This window comes from Planococcus citri, chromosome 4, assembly GCF_950023065.1.
Source record: "Planococcus citri chromosome 4, ihPlaCitr1.1, whole genome shotgun sequence".
Lineage (NCBI taxonomy): Eukaryota > Metazoa > Arthropoda > Insecta > Hemiptera > Pseudococcidae > Planococcus > Planococcus citri.
The window spans coordinates 49662302-49682277 of NC_088680.1; the positions used below are offsets into that span (position 1 = coordinate 49662302).

General features: G+C 33.7%; 4 protein-coding genes across 5 annotated transcripts; all 4 read right to left on the reverse strand.

Moving 5' to 3' along the window:
* Nucleotides 1-392: 392 nt before the first annotated feature.
* On the reverse strand, nt 393-2685 carry LOC135843913 (arrestin domain-containing protein 3-like). Its single transcript, XM_065361959.1, has 6 exons — nt 2093-2685; nt 1757-1915; nt 1442-1650; nt 1171-1356; nt 915-1100; nt 393-819 (listed from the first exon to the last, which is right to left on the reverse strand). The coding sequence occupies exons 1-6, from the start codon at nt 2205-2207 to the stop codon at nt 526-528; spliced, it is 1149 nt and encodes a 382-aa protein (XP_065218031.1). The 5' UTR covers nt 2208-2685; the 3' UTR covers nt 393-525.
* A 138-nt stretch (nt 2686-2823) lies between these two features.
* On the reverse strand, nt 2824-5582 carry LOC135844399 (arrestin domain-containing protein 1-like). 2 transcript variants are annotated; one of them, XM_065362594.1, is made up of 6 exons: nt 5310-5581; nt 5092-5208; nt 4792-5009; nt 4534-4716; nt 4265-4450; nt 2824-4169 (listed from the first exon to the last, which is right to left on the reverse strand). In XM_065362594.1, exons 1-6 carry the CDS (start codon nt 5422-5424, stop codon nt 3702-3704), a joined length of 1287 nt encoding a protein of 428 aa, XP_065218666.1. In that variant the 5' UTR covers nt 5425-5581; the 3' UTR covers nt 2824-3701. The 2 variants fall into 2 exon arrangements, with proteins under 2 accessions (XP_065218666.1, XP_065218667.1); XM_065362595.1 differs by having other exon boundaries at nt 4032-4169; nt 4327-4450; nt 5310-5582.
* A 3410-nt stretch (nt 5583-8992) lies between these two features.
* LOC135845194 (arrestin domain-containing protein 17-like) lies at nt 8993-9941 on the reverse strand. The gene is made up of 4 exons (XM_065363661.1): nt 9786-9941; nt 9579-9692; nt 9276-9487; nt 8993-9184 (listed from the first exon to the last, which is right to left on the reverse strand). The coding sequence occupies exons 1-4, from the start codon at nt 9898-9900 to the stop codon at nt 8993-8995; spliced, it is 633 nt and encodes a 210-aa protein (XP_065219733.1). The 5' UTR covers nt 9901-9941.
* A 1957-nt stretch (nt 9942-11898) lies between these two features.
* On the reverse strand, nt 11899-14884 carry LOC135844333 (arrestin domain-containing protein 4-like). Its single transcript, XM_065362497.1, has 6 exons — nt 14605-14884; nt 14394-14507; nt 14083-14294; nt 13821-14003; nt 12613-12795; nt 11899-12516 (listed from the first exon to the last, which is right to left on the reverse strand). Exons 1-6 carry the CDS (start codon nt 14717-14719, stop codon nt 12130-12132), a joined length of 1194 nt encoding a protein of 397 aa, XP_065218569.1. The 5' UTR covers nt 14720-14884; the 3' UTR covers nt 11899-12129.
* Nucleotides 14885-19976: the final 5092 nt, after the last annotated feature.

The window sequence follows — 19976 nt, forward strand, 5'->3', positions numbered from 1 at the left end:
CAACAGAAAAGATATACGAGAGTATGTAAATAGGAAATAAGCATAAGTATGGATGCTGATAAAAATAATAAAAATAAAAGTTGGTTAAAATTAAATTATGTGATTGATGTGTTCGGATATGAATCACCAAAATGTTTTCTACTATCTTTTTTTTTTTTTTTTCAATTTGATTAAAAACGTAGGAATTTACTCACGAATTTTGCAGTTGTTTCAGTTTTATGCAATTTCTGAGAAATATTATCGTGTATTCATAACAGTGACGTATGCTAACGAAGTGAGATATCTCAACAAGTGAACATTTTTTTTTTTGGTCTATGTAGATAACATTGAATCGAAATTGTACGCAGAAATACGCTATAAAAGCAAATTTCGTATGCTTTATTGAAATAATTTTCAAATTACGACAAATTTCTGAAAATTCACATACATTTTGAAGTCTTTTTTAACGTTGTAATGCCTGTGGATCACGTAGATTCATATTCACTGATCCTCTGTGGAATTAATCTACATATATACCTACCCAGTTCATCTATTGCATTCTGTTTCTGTAGAATCATTAGAATCATCGGAATCATCATCAGATGTACTTTCACCACCATCAGAGCCACAGAACGAGCCAGAAATATTACGAGAACTGTCCGACGAGTCGACAGATCGCCGTGAGCTACAACTTGAAGCACCCCTGGTGAATATTTGATCCTTGATGCATTGCGGTATAACATTCGGAGCATTTGGATCTTCGTCTGAAAGGACATTACCGATCGTGATGGGAATATGCATACTCAGGTTCGAAAAAAATCCAGAGACTACAGCTTCGATCTGAAATTATTCCAAGTTATTAAAATTGAAAATTTATTCAGCTGATTTAAAATTCTACGTAGGTAGGTAGGAACTACATAGGTAAGATACCCTACATGTAACTCGTGTTTAATCTTCATGACAGAGCAATGCCCCAAGAATGGAAACACAACATCGGGAACTGTGAAATTTTCATTCCACGAGTGTGACTGGCCTTCTCCCAATCCATTCAATCCTAAGCGTAATTTTTCAAGAGTACTGTTTTGACTTATGCGGAATCCATCTGCTATCCAATTTATTTCCTGCAATAAATGAATTGAAATAAGTAGGTAAGCTCGTAAATTCATAATTAAAATACAAAAATTTACTAACCCGTTTCAAATAAATATCAACTGCATCTACGTAAATTTTATTACTGGTATTATCGATTTCTAAGATGATTGGAATCGATTCGGATGAAACGAAGGCAGTTTTAGGTAGATTAACAACCATGGTAAGAGGACCACTAGCGCACCACAGATAACAGAAAGTTTTTCTTTTTTCTCTTCTGTAAGGAATCTGAAGAAGTTGAGAAACCAGAAAAAAAAATTGTGAATTAAAAATGAAATGGGTACGTTAAGGAAAATGAGAAAAATCAACTCACTTTTAAATTTGGATATAAATCTAAATTCAGAGGATTGATTACAATAAAGTTGATTCTTTCTTCTTTATGGCAGTCCATCGGAATTTTAAATTCTGCTTTTATATCATACGATATTACTCCATAAGAACTGTTGAAAGAGGATGGAGCTTGGGATGGTATCATTACAGCGAACTGAAAGGTATGTTCTCCCATAGGTAATTCAAAATTTTCTAAATAAAATATTAAAACAACAAGTTGGGTAATTTTAAATAGGCAGGTCATCGTACTCAACTTGAATTCATTTTATGAAAAAAAATTTAAAAATTAAAAAAATACCTTTTTTCTCGATTAAAACCTGTTCACTTTCGAGATAAGTTTCTGTTGATTTTCGATTAACAGGCTTGAAATTGTATTTACATTTTGTACTCATGTACATTTTTGATTCATTCCATTCACAACTGGCTCTTCCTCTAATGGTAACCTTGAGTATAGCTCCTGCAAAAAATAGGTACAAGAACAATTGTGTTGGTTCAATAAGTCTTCATAAGTTCAGTTATCATCAGTTCATCACTCATCGATCACCTAGCATCTACCTAGTACACCTACTTATTATCTATTACAAATAGGTATGTGATAACAATTTATATCTATGTATTATGATTTATTAATCACCTTTAAATTGCGTTGCATAATTAAGCACCAACTTTACTCTGCCTTCCAGAATTTCTCCGGAATAATACACTTTATCTGATTTATCCAACACAACAAGAAATCTTGCTACACTCATTTTAACAACGAAAAGATTGAGGATTAATTTACACCAAACGAAGAAAATAGGCACTACAAAATGCTATGAAAATTCCAAGACTAGTTGTAAAAATTAAGTTTATGTGAGCAAATAGGCTGGATGTGCGTATTGTGAACATAACCAGGATGTTGATGAACTGATAAAACTTATGGAAGAGTATTTGAAATATTGTGATGGTGATGGTGTGTTCGGATATGACGCAGTTGTTTCGATCAGTTTTCAAATGATTTTTTTTTCAATTTTTAGTTTAGGTAGGTAAATTATTATTCACGTGTAATGATTAATGAATCATTAAAATATTATTATTAAGAACTGAATGTAATGGTATATTTTTGAGGCTGGGTGTCCCTTCAAGAAAGAACCTTTTATTGAAACGTTGAGGAAATGAGAAAATGTTTGATAAATAATTAAGTTACCATTAGTACTTCCTACTTACTTATTCAAAAAAGCTCCGATTATCGGATATTATAGGCAGGTGAAAAACTCATAAATTATACAAACATGTTTGTATAATACTTACCTATTTAAAAATTAAAAAAATGTGTAGATACTTATGTACCTAACTAGGTAACCTTATGAATAAAACTTGGACAGGTTTTAAAAGGTAATTTTTTATTGTAAAATTTTGATAATTCTCATTAAAAATAAATTTAAAAAAACATTCACGTTAATTGTATCTACCAACAAGTAAGGCATCATAGATATTCCAATCAGCCAAAAAATTACGGTTGAAATAAGAATGAATCAAAATGACATCCAAAAATACAACACAAAGTAGATAAAATTTCAAATATTGAATTTCATTATTCGAAATTTGGAAATTTTTTTAAAATCCTAATTAAAATTAATCCTTTTGGTCGCTAACGTGTTTTTTTTTGTGGTTGTAGAGTCTGTCTAAAACCAATCCTCCAATCGAAATTTCCCTTCTAACAAAATTCATAGACTTCTTTTTTATAAAATTACTGAAGTAGTTACAACAAAAATTTTGCGCAAAAGTAGGTAATTGCAAGAAAATTAAAATTTTCAAATTTAGCGCAAAATTTGAACTTATTTCAATAGATTATAAGGATTGATTAAGATCACAAAAATTATATTAAAAAATTCAAAATTTTAGTGTGATAACTTTTGCAAAAGCATTGACAACCTATTAGTTACCTACGAAAAAACACAATCACTTTTATTTTTCGAGCTGAAAGTTTCAGTTTTGATATCATAATAAAAATTATGCTACTTCCAAATTCAACAAGCGAACCTGCAAGAATAGTAATAATTTATTAAATATCTCAGATATTCAATAGGAAGTGTTCATTTTTAGAGCAAAAATTTTTAAATATAGGATCAACATGAAAATCTTATCAGTTTCGAATTCAGAATCAAATTTTAGTCTACTTTGATTATTTACAAAAAAAATCACCGAAATTTTTGAGCTTGACGCAAAATTTAATGCATATCAGTTTTTTCCACTATTTTTCATTAGGTACCGTGATTTGTATAGTCATCCAAAAAAGACGATTTTTCAAATTGCACAGCACTTTCCGAACAAAGAAGAGGAACACTATCGTCGGCGATACTGGAACAAGTCTCAAAAGGAAGAAGTTCGTGTTGGGAACGTTCGAGATCCGTGGCTGGCTGAGTTGTTGATGATAGAGCTGGAGGAGGTTGTGGTTCATCCTGCTGTACCTGGACTACCCTCCCTGGAGATGGATTCACATCATCCGGATAATTCGGCCGAGGATATCTTTGATCATCAACAGAAATCTCAGGCATTTGTTCAATGTTATCACGCGAAGTAGATGAAGGGAAATCGTCGTTTGAAGAAACAGAACCCGTATTATCAGGATTGGTGGAAGAGTTGTGATCTTCAGATAGAGGAATATCGCCAATTCTAATAGGAATTCGAATATGCAGGTTTAAATGCGCTCCTGTGGATTCAGCTACAATCTGAAATATTACAGATTCAAATTATTCATTTTAAACTAGATACTACGAGTATAATTAAAAATGTGATCAGGTAGACATATACGAAAAATATCTACATGTAATTCGTGGCTTATTTGAATGATCGAACAATACTCCAAGTTAGGAAATAAAATATTACGGGGAATTGTGCAATATCCGCTGACTATGTTGGATTTGCCTTCTCTCACGCCATCAAAACGTAATTTTTCGAGTTCAGTGTCTTCCTTCTTCGTATATGGGAATTTCGATATCCATTTTAATTTCTAAAAAAAAATAAATTGAAATTAGTTCTCTTTCAGCAGTCACGTGTGTTTTCGAAGTACATAAATTACAGAACTCAACTCACCCGTTTCAAATGAACATAAATAGCAAGCACCGCGACATCACTTGCGTTATCGATTTCTATAGTAAACGGAATGCGTTCTGATGAACAGTAGCCAGTCATAGGTAAATGCACAACCATGGTGAGAGGTCTACTTTTCCAGCACAGGAACCAAAATTTTTTGCTTTTTTCTTTCATGTATGGAGTCTGTAGGATTATAAATTTGAAATTTGAAGATCTCGTATCGTACTTAAGCTTCTAAAAAGAAAAATATTCACTCACTCTCAAGTTCGGGTTTAAATTCAAAATCAAATCGACAGGATTCACAACAAAAAATATGGCTATATGTTCGTAATCGAAAGCAAATGGAATATCAATTTTCGCTTTCATATAATATAATATTTCACCATATTCACCAACAAAAGTGGATGGAATTTCAGATGGCAACAATACCGAAAATGGATAAGAATGTTGTCCCACGGGCAATTTCAATTTTGTTCCTAAATAAACAGCAAATTGATTTAAAACTCCATCTTGAATTCGAACGAATAAGGTAAATAGGTATTTAGTCTATATTCTCACCAGTTCCTCCGACTAAAATCAGTTTACTATTGAGATAGGTCTCTCTTGACCACGCGTGAACATCGTCTTCCCACCATTCGCATTTTATAGCTTCTCCTATAATCTTCAGTTCAACTCCTGCACAAGCGCAAAGCATTTACCATTGAAGGATCAAATTCGTATTTAGCATAATAGGCAGGTACCCAATAATTTGCGAACATTTTATTTTAGGTACTTACCTCTAATACTCAGTACAGAATGGAGCACAAATTCTACTCTTCCTGTCACAATTTCTCCAGGGAGATAAATGCGATCTGGATTATCAAAAACGATAGTAATTTTTTTGGCACTCATTTTAACAAATTGAAGACAAGGAATTAAACTTTTAATCTCGGCGAGTATTTAAAATAATGAGGTATTGAAAATCTCGATTAGATACACGCGCATTTATGTAACTTTACTTTAATCGAATTGAGCAACGACTAGGTGTGTATCAACTGCCAACATAAACATATTAAGGAAATTGGACAATGCGTACAGCGAGACGTAGCGGAGTGGTTTTGCTGGAGGGGAAGGGAGTACAAAAACAATAAAATTCCCAACTGATTTAACTGAGAATTCCCAATTTATTCGACTGAAAATGTCCATGTTCGGTGAAAAAAGGGGATACATATTTTAGTAACAGGTAATTGGGGGGGGGAGGTGTGTTATCTCGAAATTTTTCTGACAAAAAGCAGCATTTTGAATGGCTCGAGCGCAATGAGGGCAAATGATTTATAAAATGATTCATGATTTTAAGGCTCATTTATAATGGTAATAGAAATTCATTTAAAAAATAAATGAAAAAGTTGAATCTGTGGTTTTCAATAGTACCATTTATAATGGTAATTGAAATTCTCCTATTAAAAACCATAGATTCAACTTTTTCATTTATTTTTTTTTTGTGAATTTCTATTACCATTATAAATGAGCCTCAAAAAGTAGAATGACATAAATTTTAATGAAAGAATTCGGCTTTTCTGATCTCAACTTTTTAAAAAATGTTATCAATTAGTTTCGTGAAATCTAAAATGTGAAGAAGAGAACAAAATTGGCCCGAGTGAAGCGAACGCAAAAGTTTTGGAAAATATGTGATTTGAAATTGAAAAATTATAGAACAACAATTTTTCATGAAAGAATTTAGTTTTTCTGGTGTCACAAGAGAATCTGTTGAGGTGTCACACTTTGATTTGAACGGGACTGCGATTTTTTGAAAGAGCATGGTCTAATCCCCCCCCCCCAACCAAATTTTCAGCCGTCCAACTTCATTTTTCGATTTTTGGCGAAGTTCAAAAATTCAAAATTGACCGTTTTTGGTGATTTATGCTTTTTAAAACGTACGTACTTGATCAATAAAAATGATCAAATAAGTCCTGAAACTGATATTAATTCTCCAAATCCAAATTTTACCATTTCCAGCCATTCTGGAGCCTCCGGCGTGATTTTCAATTTCTCCAGAATTCTGAATATGCTCCAGAAGGCGTGAATTTGAAGTCGGGCAGCTAAAAATCGAGTTGTGTATTACCTATACTCGACCTGTTTAACGAGTTTATCCACATTTGAGCCGATTTTAGAAGTGACACTTAAAACTTTTAAAGAAATATCAAAAACATCAAAAGTTTCCCATTTGCGAGAAAATTTTCGACATTTACGCGAATCGCTGTATTTCGTCCAAAACTAAGCCCAGAAATCCAAATTTCACCATTTCCAACCATTCTGAAGCCTCCAGGCGCGATTTTCGATTTCTCCAGAATTTTGAATTTGCTCCAGAAGGCGTGAATATGAAGTTGGGCAGCTAAAAATCGAGTTGTGTGTTATACTCAACCTGTTTAACGAGTTTATTCACATTTGAGCCGATTTCGGGAATTGTACTTTTAACATAGGCAATAAAACATGACAAATTCTGAAAATCGTGCTGGAGGCTCCAAAAACGGCTCGAAACAGCGAAATTCGGACTGGGGGAGTGGTTCTGAACCCGATACACAGCGATTTGCGCACGTTTCAAAAATTTCCTCGCAAACGGGACACTTCTGATTTGTTGATATGTGTATTTCTACTCGTATTATGAAAAAAGCTGGTAAAAAAACCACTCTTGAGGTGTCAAGTCCCAAAATCGGAGGGGCAGGCTGCCCGCCCTAGCCCTTCCTCCCTTCGCATCGTTACTCACAGCGTACCTGTGGTTTTTATTTTTAATGACTTCTTCAATGGTGATTTATACTTATGAATCATTGTATATGGGGCACTTATCGAATAATTGTGATAGGTATGGATATCGTTTCCTGCCATTTCTTATGTAAAAATAACTTCAAAATGATAAAATTGCTATCCAACTTGCAGTTGTTGAGTGCAGCAGACTCTGCGTCTGCTTGTTATATTATTCTTAATAGTGGTAGGTAACATTGTTTTGTAGATTCAGCTTCGTGCATACATATAGTATATGTAGACGATCTGGCCTATCTTATTCAACTACACATTTAATATCTTCAATCTTGTCCATCATCACTGGAATCGAATGACAATGTAGGAATGACATCAGCTGAAGCATAGAAACGTTTAGCCGGAAGTCCAGATGATGAAGAGGCTCCCCGATAGCATGAGCAAGCTGTAAGATAGTTGACGAATTACTGTTTAAAAGGAATGGTAGGGTGAGGAGGTATATTGTGCCGCCGGCCGCACTTCTTACGATTCTAATTCTTGGTAATTGGACTCATGGTTAACTAACAGTAATATATAAGCGGACAGTAGGCAGAACACAGTATCAGCAAATGTGAAAGAATTGGCAAAGAAGCAGAAATATATTTACCTATCAAACTACTTGAGTTGAGTCATTAAAAACAACAAGTGAAATCTAAATGACATGGTTAAGAAATACATAGAATTCCTTCTACTTCTACACGTGTCATTTATCAATTCTGATTTCCATTTTCTGAAACTGAAAATTTCACTTTTTAGAGTCCGGTATCTATTTCAATTTTGAAAATTTAGTAAATAAATCACCGAAATTTTTGAGTTTAGCGCAAAATTTAATGCATATCAGTTTTGTCCACTATTTCCACTAGGTACCGTGATTTGTAACTTTGTAAGGTCATCCAAAAAAGTCGTTTTTCCCAATTGCACCGTACTTTCCGAACAAAGAAAAGTAACACTATCGGCGATACTGGAACAAGTCTCAAAAGGAAGAAGTTCGTGTTGGGAACGCTCGAGATCTGTTGATACTCGTAATATAGCTGGAGGAGGTTGTGGTTCAGCCTGCTGCACCCGGACTACCTTCCCTGGAGATGGATTCACATCGCCTGGATAACTTGGCTGAGGATATCTTTGAACATCAGGAGAAATCTGAGGCATTTGTTCAATGTTATGATGCGAAGTAGATGAAGTGAAATCGTCATTTGTTGGAACAAAACCCATGTTATCATGATAGGTAGAAGAGTTATGATCTTCAGTCAGAGGAATATGGCCGATTGTAATCGGAATTCGAAAATGGAGATTTGAATGGACTCCTGTGGATTCTTCAGCCACGATCTGAAATATTGCAGATTCAAATTATTGATTTTAAACTAGATACCTACTACGAGTAGCTATAGTTGAATGTGATCTGGTAGACATCGTACGTATCGTAAAAAATATACCTACGTGTAATTTGTGGCTTATTTGAATGATAGAACAATACTGCAAGTTAGGAAATGAAATATTGGGAATTGTGCAATATCCACTGACTATATTGGATTGGTCTTCTCTCACGCCATCAAAACGTAATGTTTGGAGTTCAGTTTTTTTCTCTTTACACTCTGAATCCACTTTCCAGCATAATTTCTGGGGAAAAAATTGAAATCAGTAATTTTTTAGCAATCGCGTGTGTTTTCAAAGCATTGCAGAGCTCAAACTAACCCACCTGTTTCAAATAAACATGAATCGAATGCACTGCGACGTCACTTGCGTTATCGATTTCTATAGTAAACGGAATGCGTTCTGATGAACAAAAGCCTGTCTTAGGTAAATGCACAACCATGGTGAGAGGTTCACTTTTCCAGCACAGGAACCAAAATTTTTTACTTTTTTCTTTCGCGTATGGAGTCTGTAGGATTATAAATTTGAAATTTGAAGAAAATCTTCTAATTAGGCTTCTCAAATTAAAACTATAGTCAAGTAGGTACGTATTAACTCACTCTCAAATTGGGATATAAATTCAGATTTACAGGATTCGAAACAATAAATCTGGCTTTATGTTTGTAATCGAAAGCGAATGGAATATCGATTTTCGCTTTCCCATAATATAAAATTCCACCATATTTACCAACAAAAGTGGATGGAAGTTCAGATGGTAACAATACCACAAATGGATAAGAATATTGTCCCGCGGGCAATTTCAATTTCGTTCCTAAATGAACAGCAAATTGATTTAAGACTCCATTTCAAATTCGAACGAATAATTATAGGTAAGTAAGTAAATATTTAATCTATATTCTCACCAGTTCCTCCGACTAAAATCAGTTTACTATTGAGATAGGTCTGACTTGACCACGCGTAAACTTTACCGTCATACCATTCGCATTTAGCTCGTCCTTTAATCTTGAGTTCAACTCCTGCACAAAGCATTTAGCAATTTGAAGAATCAATTTCGTATTTACCTAGTGGAATACCCAATAATTTGCGAACATTTCATTTTAGGCACTTACCTCTAATACTCAGTGCAGAATGGACCACAAATTCTACTCTTCCTGTCACCGTTTTTCCAGCGTAATAAACTTGATCTGGATTATCAAAAACGATAGTAAATGCTGTCACACTCATTTCAAAAAATTGCAGACCAAAATTATAAACTTTTAAACTCAATAGCATATGGTTTTTAATGACTTGTACATATAATGGTAATTTGGAATATGAATCATTGTATTTTCTGTCATTTTTTAATGTAAAGATAACTGAAAAATGATAATGTGGGTACCTATTTAATTTCCAGCTAAGTATAACAGGATGCGCAGAAATATCGAGTACCTCGAAAAAAGTTTTTGCTAAACGTTTCGGTTAGTAACAGTGAATGATATCCAATAATGATAGTGCATGATTAGTTGTTTTGGAGTGACGTCAGAATTGTCATGTCTGGAGCAAAAATTAAAGTCGATATAAGTACCGAACATTTTGAAAAAATGGGTGAAATTCGAGTGTTTCAATAAATTTAAATCCTCCAAAAAAAACTCCTCAAAAAAGAATTACACCCCGCTCTCTCCCCGATTCCTAATGTACTTACTTAATGAACAAAAAGTAACAATATTTCACTAAGAAACTATTCTTAAGAAAAAACACCTACCACTTCACCAAATGGTATGAGACAAACAACGAAACAGTTAATGAGCCAAAACTGTGGGGGCTGACAAATCTTCCAGACTCCAGGGTCAGGTTATATTATTAAACTTTTTTGAGGGATCTGTTCGCCCCAAATCTCCTGAAAACTGATCAAAACAGATGCACTCGTTGAATAGGTCGATTTGTAGCTGCTCAAATTAATTTCCACGTCTTCGGGAGAAATTTAAAATTGCGTTGGAATCTTCAGAATGCTTCGAAATTGTATGATATAAAGAATTTGTGATTTAATTTTTTTTTTAAATATGCTGGTCAATAAACACAGTCGAGGGTCCGTCTAAAAAATAAAACTGCTCAAATGTGAATAAACTCGTTGAACAGGTCAAGAATGAGTCACAACTCGATTTCTAACAGCCCAATTTAATTCCTAAGCCTTGTGGAGAAATTGAAAATTGTGTTAGAGGCTCCAGAATGCTCAAAAATGACGAAATTTGGTTCGGAGAATTGATACGTATCAGTTTCAGAAATAATTTTTATTTTTACCAAATTCATTTATTTTTCCTTGAGAAAAAATCAATATTGTGAGCAAGAATCTAAAAATATTGTTTAGGTTTTCAAACCATGCTCTTTCCAAAAATTGCATTCTCATATCGTTCAAATCATAGGCGGGTACCTCGAGAGATTTCCTTGTGAGCTCAAAAATTAAATGGATTTTTCCATCGTCGGCTTCAAAAATTAAATTTCTATTTTCATAAAACAACAATTAGACAATAAATTTTCGTCATATTATAATCAACAAAAAATATACTGGAATTTTTTCGTTGCAAAAATGAGTATTTTTAATGCATAAAATTACTGAAGTAGGTGCAACAAAAATTTTATTCCAATTAATTTCACAGAAAATCACATTTATGTGCAGAAGAATCGTCAGCTGACGAATTTTAGCAGCATACAAAAGTACATAGGCTAATTGCAAGAAAATTAACATTTTCGAGTTTAGCACAAAATTTGAACCTAGTATTTCAATAGATTATAAAAATTGATTAAGATCCCAAAAATTGTTCTAAAAAATTCAAAATTTCAGATTGATAACTTTTGCTAAAACATTGACAACCTGTATCTAAGTACCTACGAAAAAAAAACCTCAATTTTATTTTTCGAGCTAAAAATTTCAGTTTTGATATCAAAATAAAAATTATTCCACTTCCAACTTCAACACAAGACTGCAAAAATAATAATAATTTGTTAAAGTCTCAGATTTATTCAGTCAAAAATTTTCTTTTTTAGTGCAAAAATTTTCAAATTTAGGATCGATATGAAAATCTTGTAAGTTTTGCATTAAAAATAAAATTTTAGTCCACTTCGATCCTCTGCAAAGATAATTTTTACCATACATACTACCTAATTTCCATTTTCTGAAACTGAAAACTTCACTTTTAGAGTCCGAAATTTCAATCTTGAAAATTTAGTAAAAGAATTACCGCAATGTTTGAGTTTAGAACAAAATTTAATGCATATCAGTTTTGTCCACTATTTTCCAGTAACATGATTTGTACGCAGTCATTTACAAACGTTAGATTCTCCACATTGGGTACACAGTACTTTCCGAACAAAGAAAAGTAACATTATCGGCGATAGTGGAACAAGTCTCAAAAGGAAGACTTTCCTGCTGGGAATGCTCGAGATTCGTGGCTGATGGCTGAGTTGATGTTGATTTTACTAGAGGAGGTCTTGGTTGTACCTCCTGATCACCCTGGTTGATTTTCTACATAGGTACACAGTACTTTCCGAGCAAACAAAAGTAGCACTATGCGCAATTCTGGACCGAGTCTGAGGCTCCTGTACTCGGACTACCCTCTTTGGCGATGGATTCACAACACCCGGATAATTCGGCCGAGGATATCTTTGAGCATCAGCAGAAATCTGAGGCATTTGTTCAATATTATGTAGCGAAGTAGATGAAGGGGAATCGTCATTTGAAGGAACAGAACCCGTATTCTCAGGACTGGTGGAAAAGTTGCGATCTTCAGATAGAGGAATATCGCCGATTGTGATAGGAATTCGAATATGCAGGTTTAAATGCGCTCCTGTGGATTCAGCTACAATCTGAAATTTTACAGATTCAAATTATTCATTTTAAACTAGATACTACGAGTACCTATCATTAAATGTGATCTGGTAGACATACAAAAAAGTACCTACGTGTAATTCGTGGCTTATATGAATGATCGAACAATGCTCCAAGTTAGGAAATGAAATATCATGGAGAATCGAGCAATATCCGCTGACTATGTTGGATTGGCCTTCTCTCACGCCATCAAAACGTAATTTTTGGAGTTCAGTTTTTTCCTCTATATAATGTTTGCCCGCTGTCCATTTTAATTTCTGGAAAACAAAAATTGAAATCAGCTATCTTTCAGCAGTCACGTGTGTTTTCGAAGCGCATAAGGGTAAGGTGCCCGAATGTCGACCACCTAGTTTATTTTTGGAATAAAAAGACCTGTAATTGACCTAGGTTCGCGCACAATGGCTCAAATGATAGCCACATGCCTCTAGTTTAATGCCCTAAAGTCACTAAACCTAAAACCCCCCCGCTGATTTTTCATGGCGTTTTTTCCAAAAAGTGAGAAAATTGAAAATTGCAAAAATGGTGTCCTAATTCCGACCACCCCAAAAAAATTGAAAAAAAGAAGGTAAATAATACCTCAACATCGTTGATTATGAATTAAAATGACACCAATAGAAAGGAAATTAATTATTTAAGCAAAAGGGGAACAAATATTCAATTTTTTTTACATTTTTCTGACGTCGTATCACAAATCTCATGTCCCCATTTAAAACACTTGAAAATTGTTTGGACGCCTTTAGATACCCACATTCTCAGTTTCTTACAGCTTTTACAGCTTTGTTCATTGCATCAGCACACCATTTATTACGTTTTGACGTTTTTTTCGAAAATCCAGGAAAATAAAAATTTTAAGTATACAGCCAAATCATTGGTGGTCGGAATTAGGACACCCTATAAAATTAAATTTGATGGGAAACTTTTCAAACTTGCCTGTAATTTATCCAAAAAATAATTATCAGCTTTTATTCGTCGAACTTTGTACTTTAAAAAATAATTAAAACTTTTTTCACGAGAAATCACACATTTGCGCAACAGGCGATTGAAGTTGCGGGAAAAGTTAATTTTGACTTTTTGAATTTCGTTTTTAAGCTATATTTTCGCGAGTTTTGGCTTTTGGGTTGTGATTTTGGTCTTAATCGTTTTTTCTGTGAAAAATACATACGAAAATATTTTTTTCCGAATTTTCAAGGCATTAGTGGGCGAGATAGGCTTGTGGTCGGATTTAGGGTACTGGTCGACATTCGGGCACCTTACCCTTATTACAGAACTCGACTCAACTCACCCGTTTCAAATGAACATGAATCGCACGCACTGCGACGTCACTTGCGTTATCGATTTTTATAGTAAACGGAATGCGTTCTGATGAACAGAAGCCAGTCTTAGGTAAATGCACAACCATGGTGAGAGGCCCACTTTTCCAGCGCAGGAACCAAAATTTTCTACTTTTTTCTTCCGAGTATGGAGTCTGTAGGGTTACAAATTTAAAATTTGAAGATCTCCTGATTATATTACTTAAGCTTCTAAAAAGAAAAATATTCACTCACTCTCAAGCTCGGATATAAATTCAAATTTACAAGATTCAAAACAAAAAATTTGGCTTCATGTTTGTAATCGAAAGCAAATGGAATATCAATTTTCGCTTTCATATAATATAATATTTCACCATATGTACTACCAAGAGAGGATGGAATTTCAGATGGCAACAATGCAGTAAATGGATAAGAATATTGTCCCACGGGCAATTTTAATTTCGTTCCTAAATTTAATAAACAGCAAATTGATTTAAAATTCCATTTTAAATTCGAACGAATAATTATAGGTAAGTACTATGTAGGTATTTAGTCTATATTCTCACCAGTTCCTCCGACTAAAGTCAGTTCACTATTGAGATAGATCTCTCTTGACCGCACGGGAGTCTTGCCTGCCATCCATTCGCATTTAGCTTCTCCTATGATCTTGAGTTTAACTCCTGCACAAGCGCAAAGCATTTAGCATAGAAGGATGAAATTCGTATTTAGCGGAATTAGTACCCAATAATTTGCGAAAATTTCATTTCAGGTACTTACCTCTAATATTCAGTTCAGAATGGAGCACAATTTCTACTCTTCCTTTCACAATTCCTCCAGGGAGATAAATGCGATCTGGACTATCAAAAACGATAGTTAATGATTTGGATCTCATTTCAGCAAATTGAAGACCAGAATTAAACTTTTAAACTCAGTGAGTACTGAGTACCTATCTTAAAGTATAGGTATTGAAAACTTCGAGTAGACACACGCACATTCAACTTTACTTTAACAAAATTGAGCAACGATTGCGTCAACGTAAACGACTAAACGTATTATAAGGTAACCCTACAGAAATTGGGCAATGATACAGATGTATACGACGTGGGAGAAGTTAGAATTCTTTCTGTAGCATTGGAATGACTTTTTCAAAAAAAATCACACACATCAGCCAAACTGAGCAACATTCTGTCCGAACTCATAAAAACAGTACGCAGTCATTCTGAAACATTGTTCTAACAGTATATACCCGGGGAAAAAAGTTCAAACTTGGCCATACATGATCATGTATGACGACTTCATACATGATCATACTAAAAAATTGTCCCCCACATGCTCATGTATGGATCATTTGTATGAAATTGCATGTTTTATATCATACATTTTATTCTATAATCTAGAAAAGTGTCTATAATCTGGAAAAATGTCTGAAATTTATTTATCCACATTTGTCTTGCATTCTTAGCACATCTTATGTACTTATACCACTCAGCAAATCATCCCATATATTTTATACTGACAATATTTTTATTATAAAAATTCATAAATTCTCGAATTTTAAGTATGATCATACATGTTCATGTTAAAAAAAATCCCCGCATTTACACATGATCATGGTTACACTAAATCATACTTGATCATACATGATCATATGTATATGACATGTATGATCATGTGGGGGACAATTTTGTAATATGAGCATGTATGGAAACTTCGGTTTATGTATGATCATGTATGCTCGAGTTCATCCACCATACATGATCATGTATGGCCAAGTTTGAACTCTTTTCCCCGGTCAAGCACTTTTCAAGTATTTCTGACTATTCAAGCTGAGGGTAATCATATGTTTTTTCAAAAATATTCAAACTTCCGTATTATTTTTTGTCTCACTCAAAGGTTAAGACATGTGACGTGATGACGCATACGCCATGTGGTAGCCCATCCCAAAGGGGACCTTTGATGAAATTTTCAAATGGATCCTATGTTAAATAATTATTGGGACTAGGAAAATTATAACCAAAGGGTACTAGTGACTTTATTTCAAAAATATTCAAACTTCTATATTCTTTATTTTCTCACTCAAAGGCTATGACATGTGACGGAATGAGGCAAACGCCATCGTGTAGCCCATCTCAAAGGGGACCTTTGATGAAATTTTCAAAGAGTTCGTATGTTCAATATCGGGTTAAAAAAATGTTTATGAACATGTGAATTTTTTACGAAAATATTCAAACTTTCATATTACATAATTTCTCACTCAAAGGCCAAGACATGTGACATGATGACACATACGCCATGTGGTAGCCCATTTCAAAGGGGACCTTTGATGAAATTTTCAAAGAGTTCGTATGTTAAATATTGGGTTAAAAAAATTTGTAATCAACTTGTAAATTTATTTCAAAAATATTCAAACTTCAACATTCTTTTTTTTTCACCCAAAGGCTATGACTTGTGACGGAATGAGGCAAACGCCATTGTGTAGCCCATCTCGAAGAGGACCTTTGATGAAATTTTCAAAGAGTTTGTATGTTCAATATCGGGTTAAAAAATTTTTAATCAACTTGTGATTTTTTTTAAAAATATTCAAACTTCCACATTATTTTTTTCTCACTCAAAAGCTAAGACAATGTGACAGAATGAGGCAAACGCCTTTGTGTAGCCCATCTGAGTGGGGACCTTTGATGAAATTTTCAAATGAATTGTATGATAAATATTGGATTAAAAACTTTTTATCAACTTGTGATTTTTTTCAAAATATTCAAACTTCTATACCAATTCTTTTTTTTATCACTCAAAAGCTAAGACATGTGACAGAATGAGGCAAACGCCATTGTGTAGCCCATCTCAAAGGGGACCCTTGATGACATTTTCAGATGGATTCTATATTAAATTAGCGGCCCAACCCCCATACTCGTTCCTCGGGCTTCGCCCTTGGAACTCGCTCTTGGGGGCTGCGCCCCCAAACCCCCCCCCCTTCGCTCACTCTCAGATGAGGTTTGCTCCCGAGTACTTTTCCTTAAAAACTACATATTTCTACACTTCATTCATTTTCATACCACTTTCAACGACTTTCAGCACTTTGAACAATTTTTTTCAACCTCCAATACTTTTAATGAATTTTCAAGCAACCATTTTTGAAACTTTAGGTACTTAAAATTTTTACAATATTTCATTCATTTTTAAGTCATTTTGTTATTTTAGCTCGTTTTTTTAAAAAATTTTTGAACGTCTTTTATGGCATTTTAAGCAATTTTGGATTTTGCAATGTTTAAGGGTAGGTATGTCAATAATACATAATTTGGTACATAAGTACATACATAAATACTGATATGCTTCGATTAAAACTTTGATTAAAATGATAGATGATAAATGCAAAAGCAAAGCATGAAAGCACCGAAGATAGACGGATTAACATTTTATAACATTAGCAATAATATCTGTTTCTGTTGACAATTTCACGCTCGATCGATTTGCAAATCATAATCCTCGCATGTAAGAATTCCATAGTTGGAGGAGTGGGAGGTTTGTATGCGCGCGCATGTCGCGTGATCCTGTCTGGAATAACAACGACATGGCATCGATGATGCGTTGTACGTTGGTGGTTGTGTGTATGCTTGTGTGGGTGTATAAGTACACGCATCATCTTAACGGTTTTTTGTTTCAAGATTCCATAAAAAACGATCAAAATCGCGCGATCTGAGCAACTTTTTTCTAATCTGTTTTCACCATTTTACAGAGCATGAAATTTCGAACATTTCCCTCGTTGACAGTACCCATCTAGCATTTTTAGTTTTCGAGATAATTTAATTCAATTGAATTCAAATTTGGATTCAAAATAGCTCAAAAACTAAAAACCCTGGACAGGTAATGTAATCGAGGGAAATGTTCAGATTTTAATGCTCTTTAAAATGAGATATTAACAACCTTCCTAGCTTTTTTCGTTCTTGATATATTTGAGAATAATCGAAAAAACGGCAAAAACAGCCCACTTCAACTCAAAATTTGGGCCCTTTAATTCCAAAATTTTTGCCCTCGCGTATTTTTCCTGTATTCTAGAGAAGTTAAGCTGTCGATTAAAAAAAAAATTAGCTCTCTAGGTGCCATAGATCGGGCTGGGAATTTTTTTCCGATTTTTCGAGTATTTTTCGGGTATTTTTTGGGTATTTATTTTTCTTGCAGCTGTATAGTATAGATATTGAAGTAAAAAAATTTAAATGAAAGGGTACTTGTGGTTTTTGTTTCAAAAATATTCAAACTTCTGTATTCTTTTTTTTTATTATTCAAAAGCCAAGACATGTGATGGAATGAGGCAAACGCCATCGTGTTTCCCGTCTCAAAGGGGACCATTGATGAAATTTTCAAATAGATCATATGTTAAATATTGGAGTAAAAAATTTTTAATCAACCTGTGTTTGATTTTCAAAAATATCCAAACTTCTATACCTATTCTTTCTTTTTATCACTCAAAAGCTAAGACATGTGACAGAATGAGGTCAACGCCATATTGTAGCGCAACTCAAAGGAGACCTTTGATGCAATTTTCAAATAGATCGTATGTTAAATGTTGGAATGAAAATTTTTTAATCAATTTCTGATTTTCTTCAAACTATTCAAACTTCTATACCTATTCTTTCTTTTTATCACTCAAAAGCTAAGACATGTGACAGAATGAGGTCAACGCCATATTGTAGCCCATCTCAAAGGGGACCTTTGATGAAATTTTCAAATAGATTGTATGTTAAATATTGGGTTCAAAAAATTCTAATCAACTTGTGATTTTTTTCAAAATATTCAAACTTGTATATTCTTTTTTATTTCACTCAGAAGCTAAGACATGTGACGGAATGAGGCAAACGCCATCGTGTAGCCCATCTAAAAGGTGGCCTTTGACGACATTTTCAGATGGATTCTATGTGAAATATTGGAGTAAAAAAATTTTAATCAAAGGGTACTATTTCAATAGGAACCTTTGACCAATTTCTTGGCAAGTATCCTTTGTCAAGTATTCAAATGAAAAAATTTGTAGTCAAAGGACCTATATAATTTTTGAAGAAAAAAAAATCATTCTAAGTATGTCATTCTTTTTTTCTTTTACTTAAAGGCAACGGGAGGTGACAAAATACCTACCATATAAGCAGGATTGTGAAGGGTTTCAAGAGGGGCCATTGACGACGATTTGGTCGGAACTAGATGGTAATCAGTCAAAATCAGTAATCACATATTCTCAGAGGAAATTTTTTGTGATGTTATTCTACCAAATTTTTTCGGAAAATTATTTGAGATTTATGAGCAGGGCTCGGATTTTTATGCTAGAGCATATTTTTTGTATGCATAGAGGATAGGGAATTTTTCAATTATCACCACGATTCATGAAATTTCAAGTAAAATGAGCCTAATTTGTTACAGCATATTTTGGCATATTTCACCATAAAAGCATATTTTGGGATTTTTTATGGAATATTTTATTCACAAGTTGATTAAAAATTTTTAACCCAATACTTAACATACGATCCCTTTGGAAATTTTGTCAAAGGTCCCCTTTGAAATGGGCTACCACATGGCGTATGCGTCATCATGTCACAAGTCTTGGACTTTGAGTGATAAAAAGAAGAATATACTAGAAGTTTGGATATTTTTGAAAATCAACCACAAGTTGATTAAAAGTTTTTCAACGCAATATTTAACATACAAACTCTATGAAAATTTCATCAAAGGTCCCCTTGAAGATGGGTTACACAATGGCGTTTGCCTCATTCAGTCACATGTCATAGCCTTTGAATGAAAAAAAAGAATGTTGAAGTTTGAATATTTTTGAAAAAAATCGCAAGTAGATAAACATTTTTTTCTCCAATTTTTAACATATAATTCATTTGAAAATTTCATCAAATGTCCCCTCTGAGATGGGCTACACGATGGTGTTTGCCTCATTCCGTCACATATGTCATAGCCTTTGAGTGAAAAAAAAAAAAAATAATACAGAACTTCGAATATTTTTGAAAAAAAATTTTCTGGTGCCTTTTGATGTAAAAAGCTTTACTCGAATAGTTTAAGTTTGAGAAATACTCGAAAAACGGTTGTATAGTGTTTATGAGATGTTTTGGAAGGTCTCGGCATAGTTTTTATTTGTTTCGATAGAAAGCTGCTCGGTTTTG

What these genes read in the sequence shown, in the direction of transcription:
- LOC135843913 (XM_065361959.1), bottom strand. Translation starts at nt 2,207, where the DNA reads ATGAGTGTAGCAAGATTTCTTGTTGTGTTGGATAAATCAGATAAAGTG. An exon ending in ATTTATATCCAAATTTAAAA is followed by an intron (nt 1,357 to 1,441) that starts GTGAGTTGATTT and finishes CAACTTCTTCAG; the next exon opens with ATTCCTTACAGAAGAGAAAA. An exon ending in TTGATATTTATTTGAAACGG is followed by an intron (nt 1,101 to 1,170) that starts GTTAGTAAATTT and finishes CATTTATTGCAG; the next exon opens with GAAATAAATTGGATAGCAGA.
- LOC135844399 (XM_065362594.1), bottom strand. Translation starts at nt 5,424, where the DNA reads ATGAGTGCCAAAAAAATTACTATCGTTTTTGATAATCCAGATCGCATT. An exon ending in ATTTAAACCCGAACTTGAGA is followed by an intron (nt 4,717 to 4,791) that starts GTGAGTGAATAT and finishes ATAATCCTACAG; the next exon opens with ACTCCATACATGAAAGAAAA. An exon ending in AAATAAGCCACGAATTACAT is followed by an intron (nt 4,170 to 4,264) that starts GTAGATATTTTT and finishes GTAATATTTCAG; the next exon opens with ATTGTAGCTGAATCCACAGG.
- LOC135845194 (XM_065363661.1), bottom strand. Translation starts at nt 9,900, where the DNA reads ATGAGTGTGACAGCATTTACTATCGTTTTTGATAATCCAGATCAAGTT. An exon ending in TTCTGCACTGAGTATTAGAG is followed by an intron (nt 9,693 to 9,785) that starts GTAAGTGCCTAA and finishes TGCTTTGTGCAG; the next exon opens with GAGTTGAACTCAAGATTAAA. An exon ending in GATTTTAGTCGGAGGAACTG is followed by an intron (nt 9,488 to 9,578) that starts GTGAGAATATAG and finishes CTGTTCATTTAG; the next exon opens with GAACGAAATTGAAATTGCCC.
- LOC135844333 (XM_065362497.1), bottom strand. Translation starts at nt 14,719, where the DNA reads ATGAGATCCAAATCATTAACTATCGTTTTTGATAGTCCAGATCGCATT. An exon ending in TTCTGAACTGAATATTAGAG is followed by an intron (nt 14,508 to 14,604) that starts GTAAGTACCTGA and finishes GCGCTTGTGCAG; the next exon opens with GAGTTAAACTCAAGATCATA. An exon ending in GACTTTAGTCGGAGGAACTG is followed by an intron (nt 14,295 to 14,393) that starts GTGAGAATATAG and finishes TATTAAATTTAG; the next exon opens with GAACGAAATTAAAATTGCCC.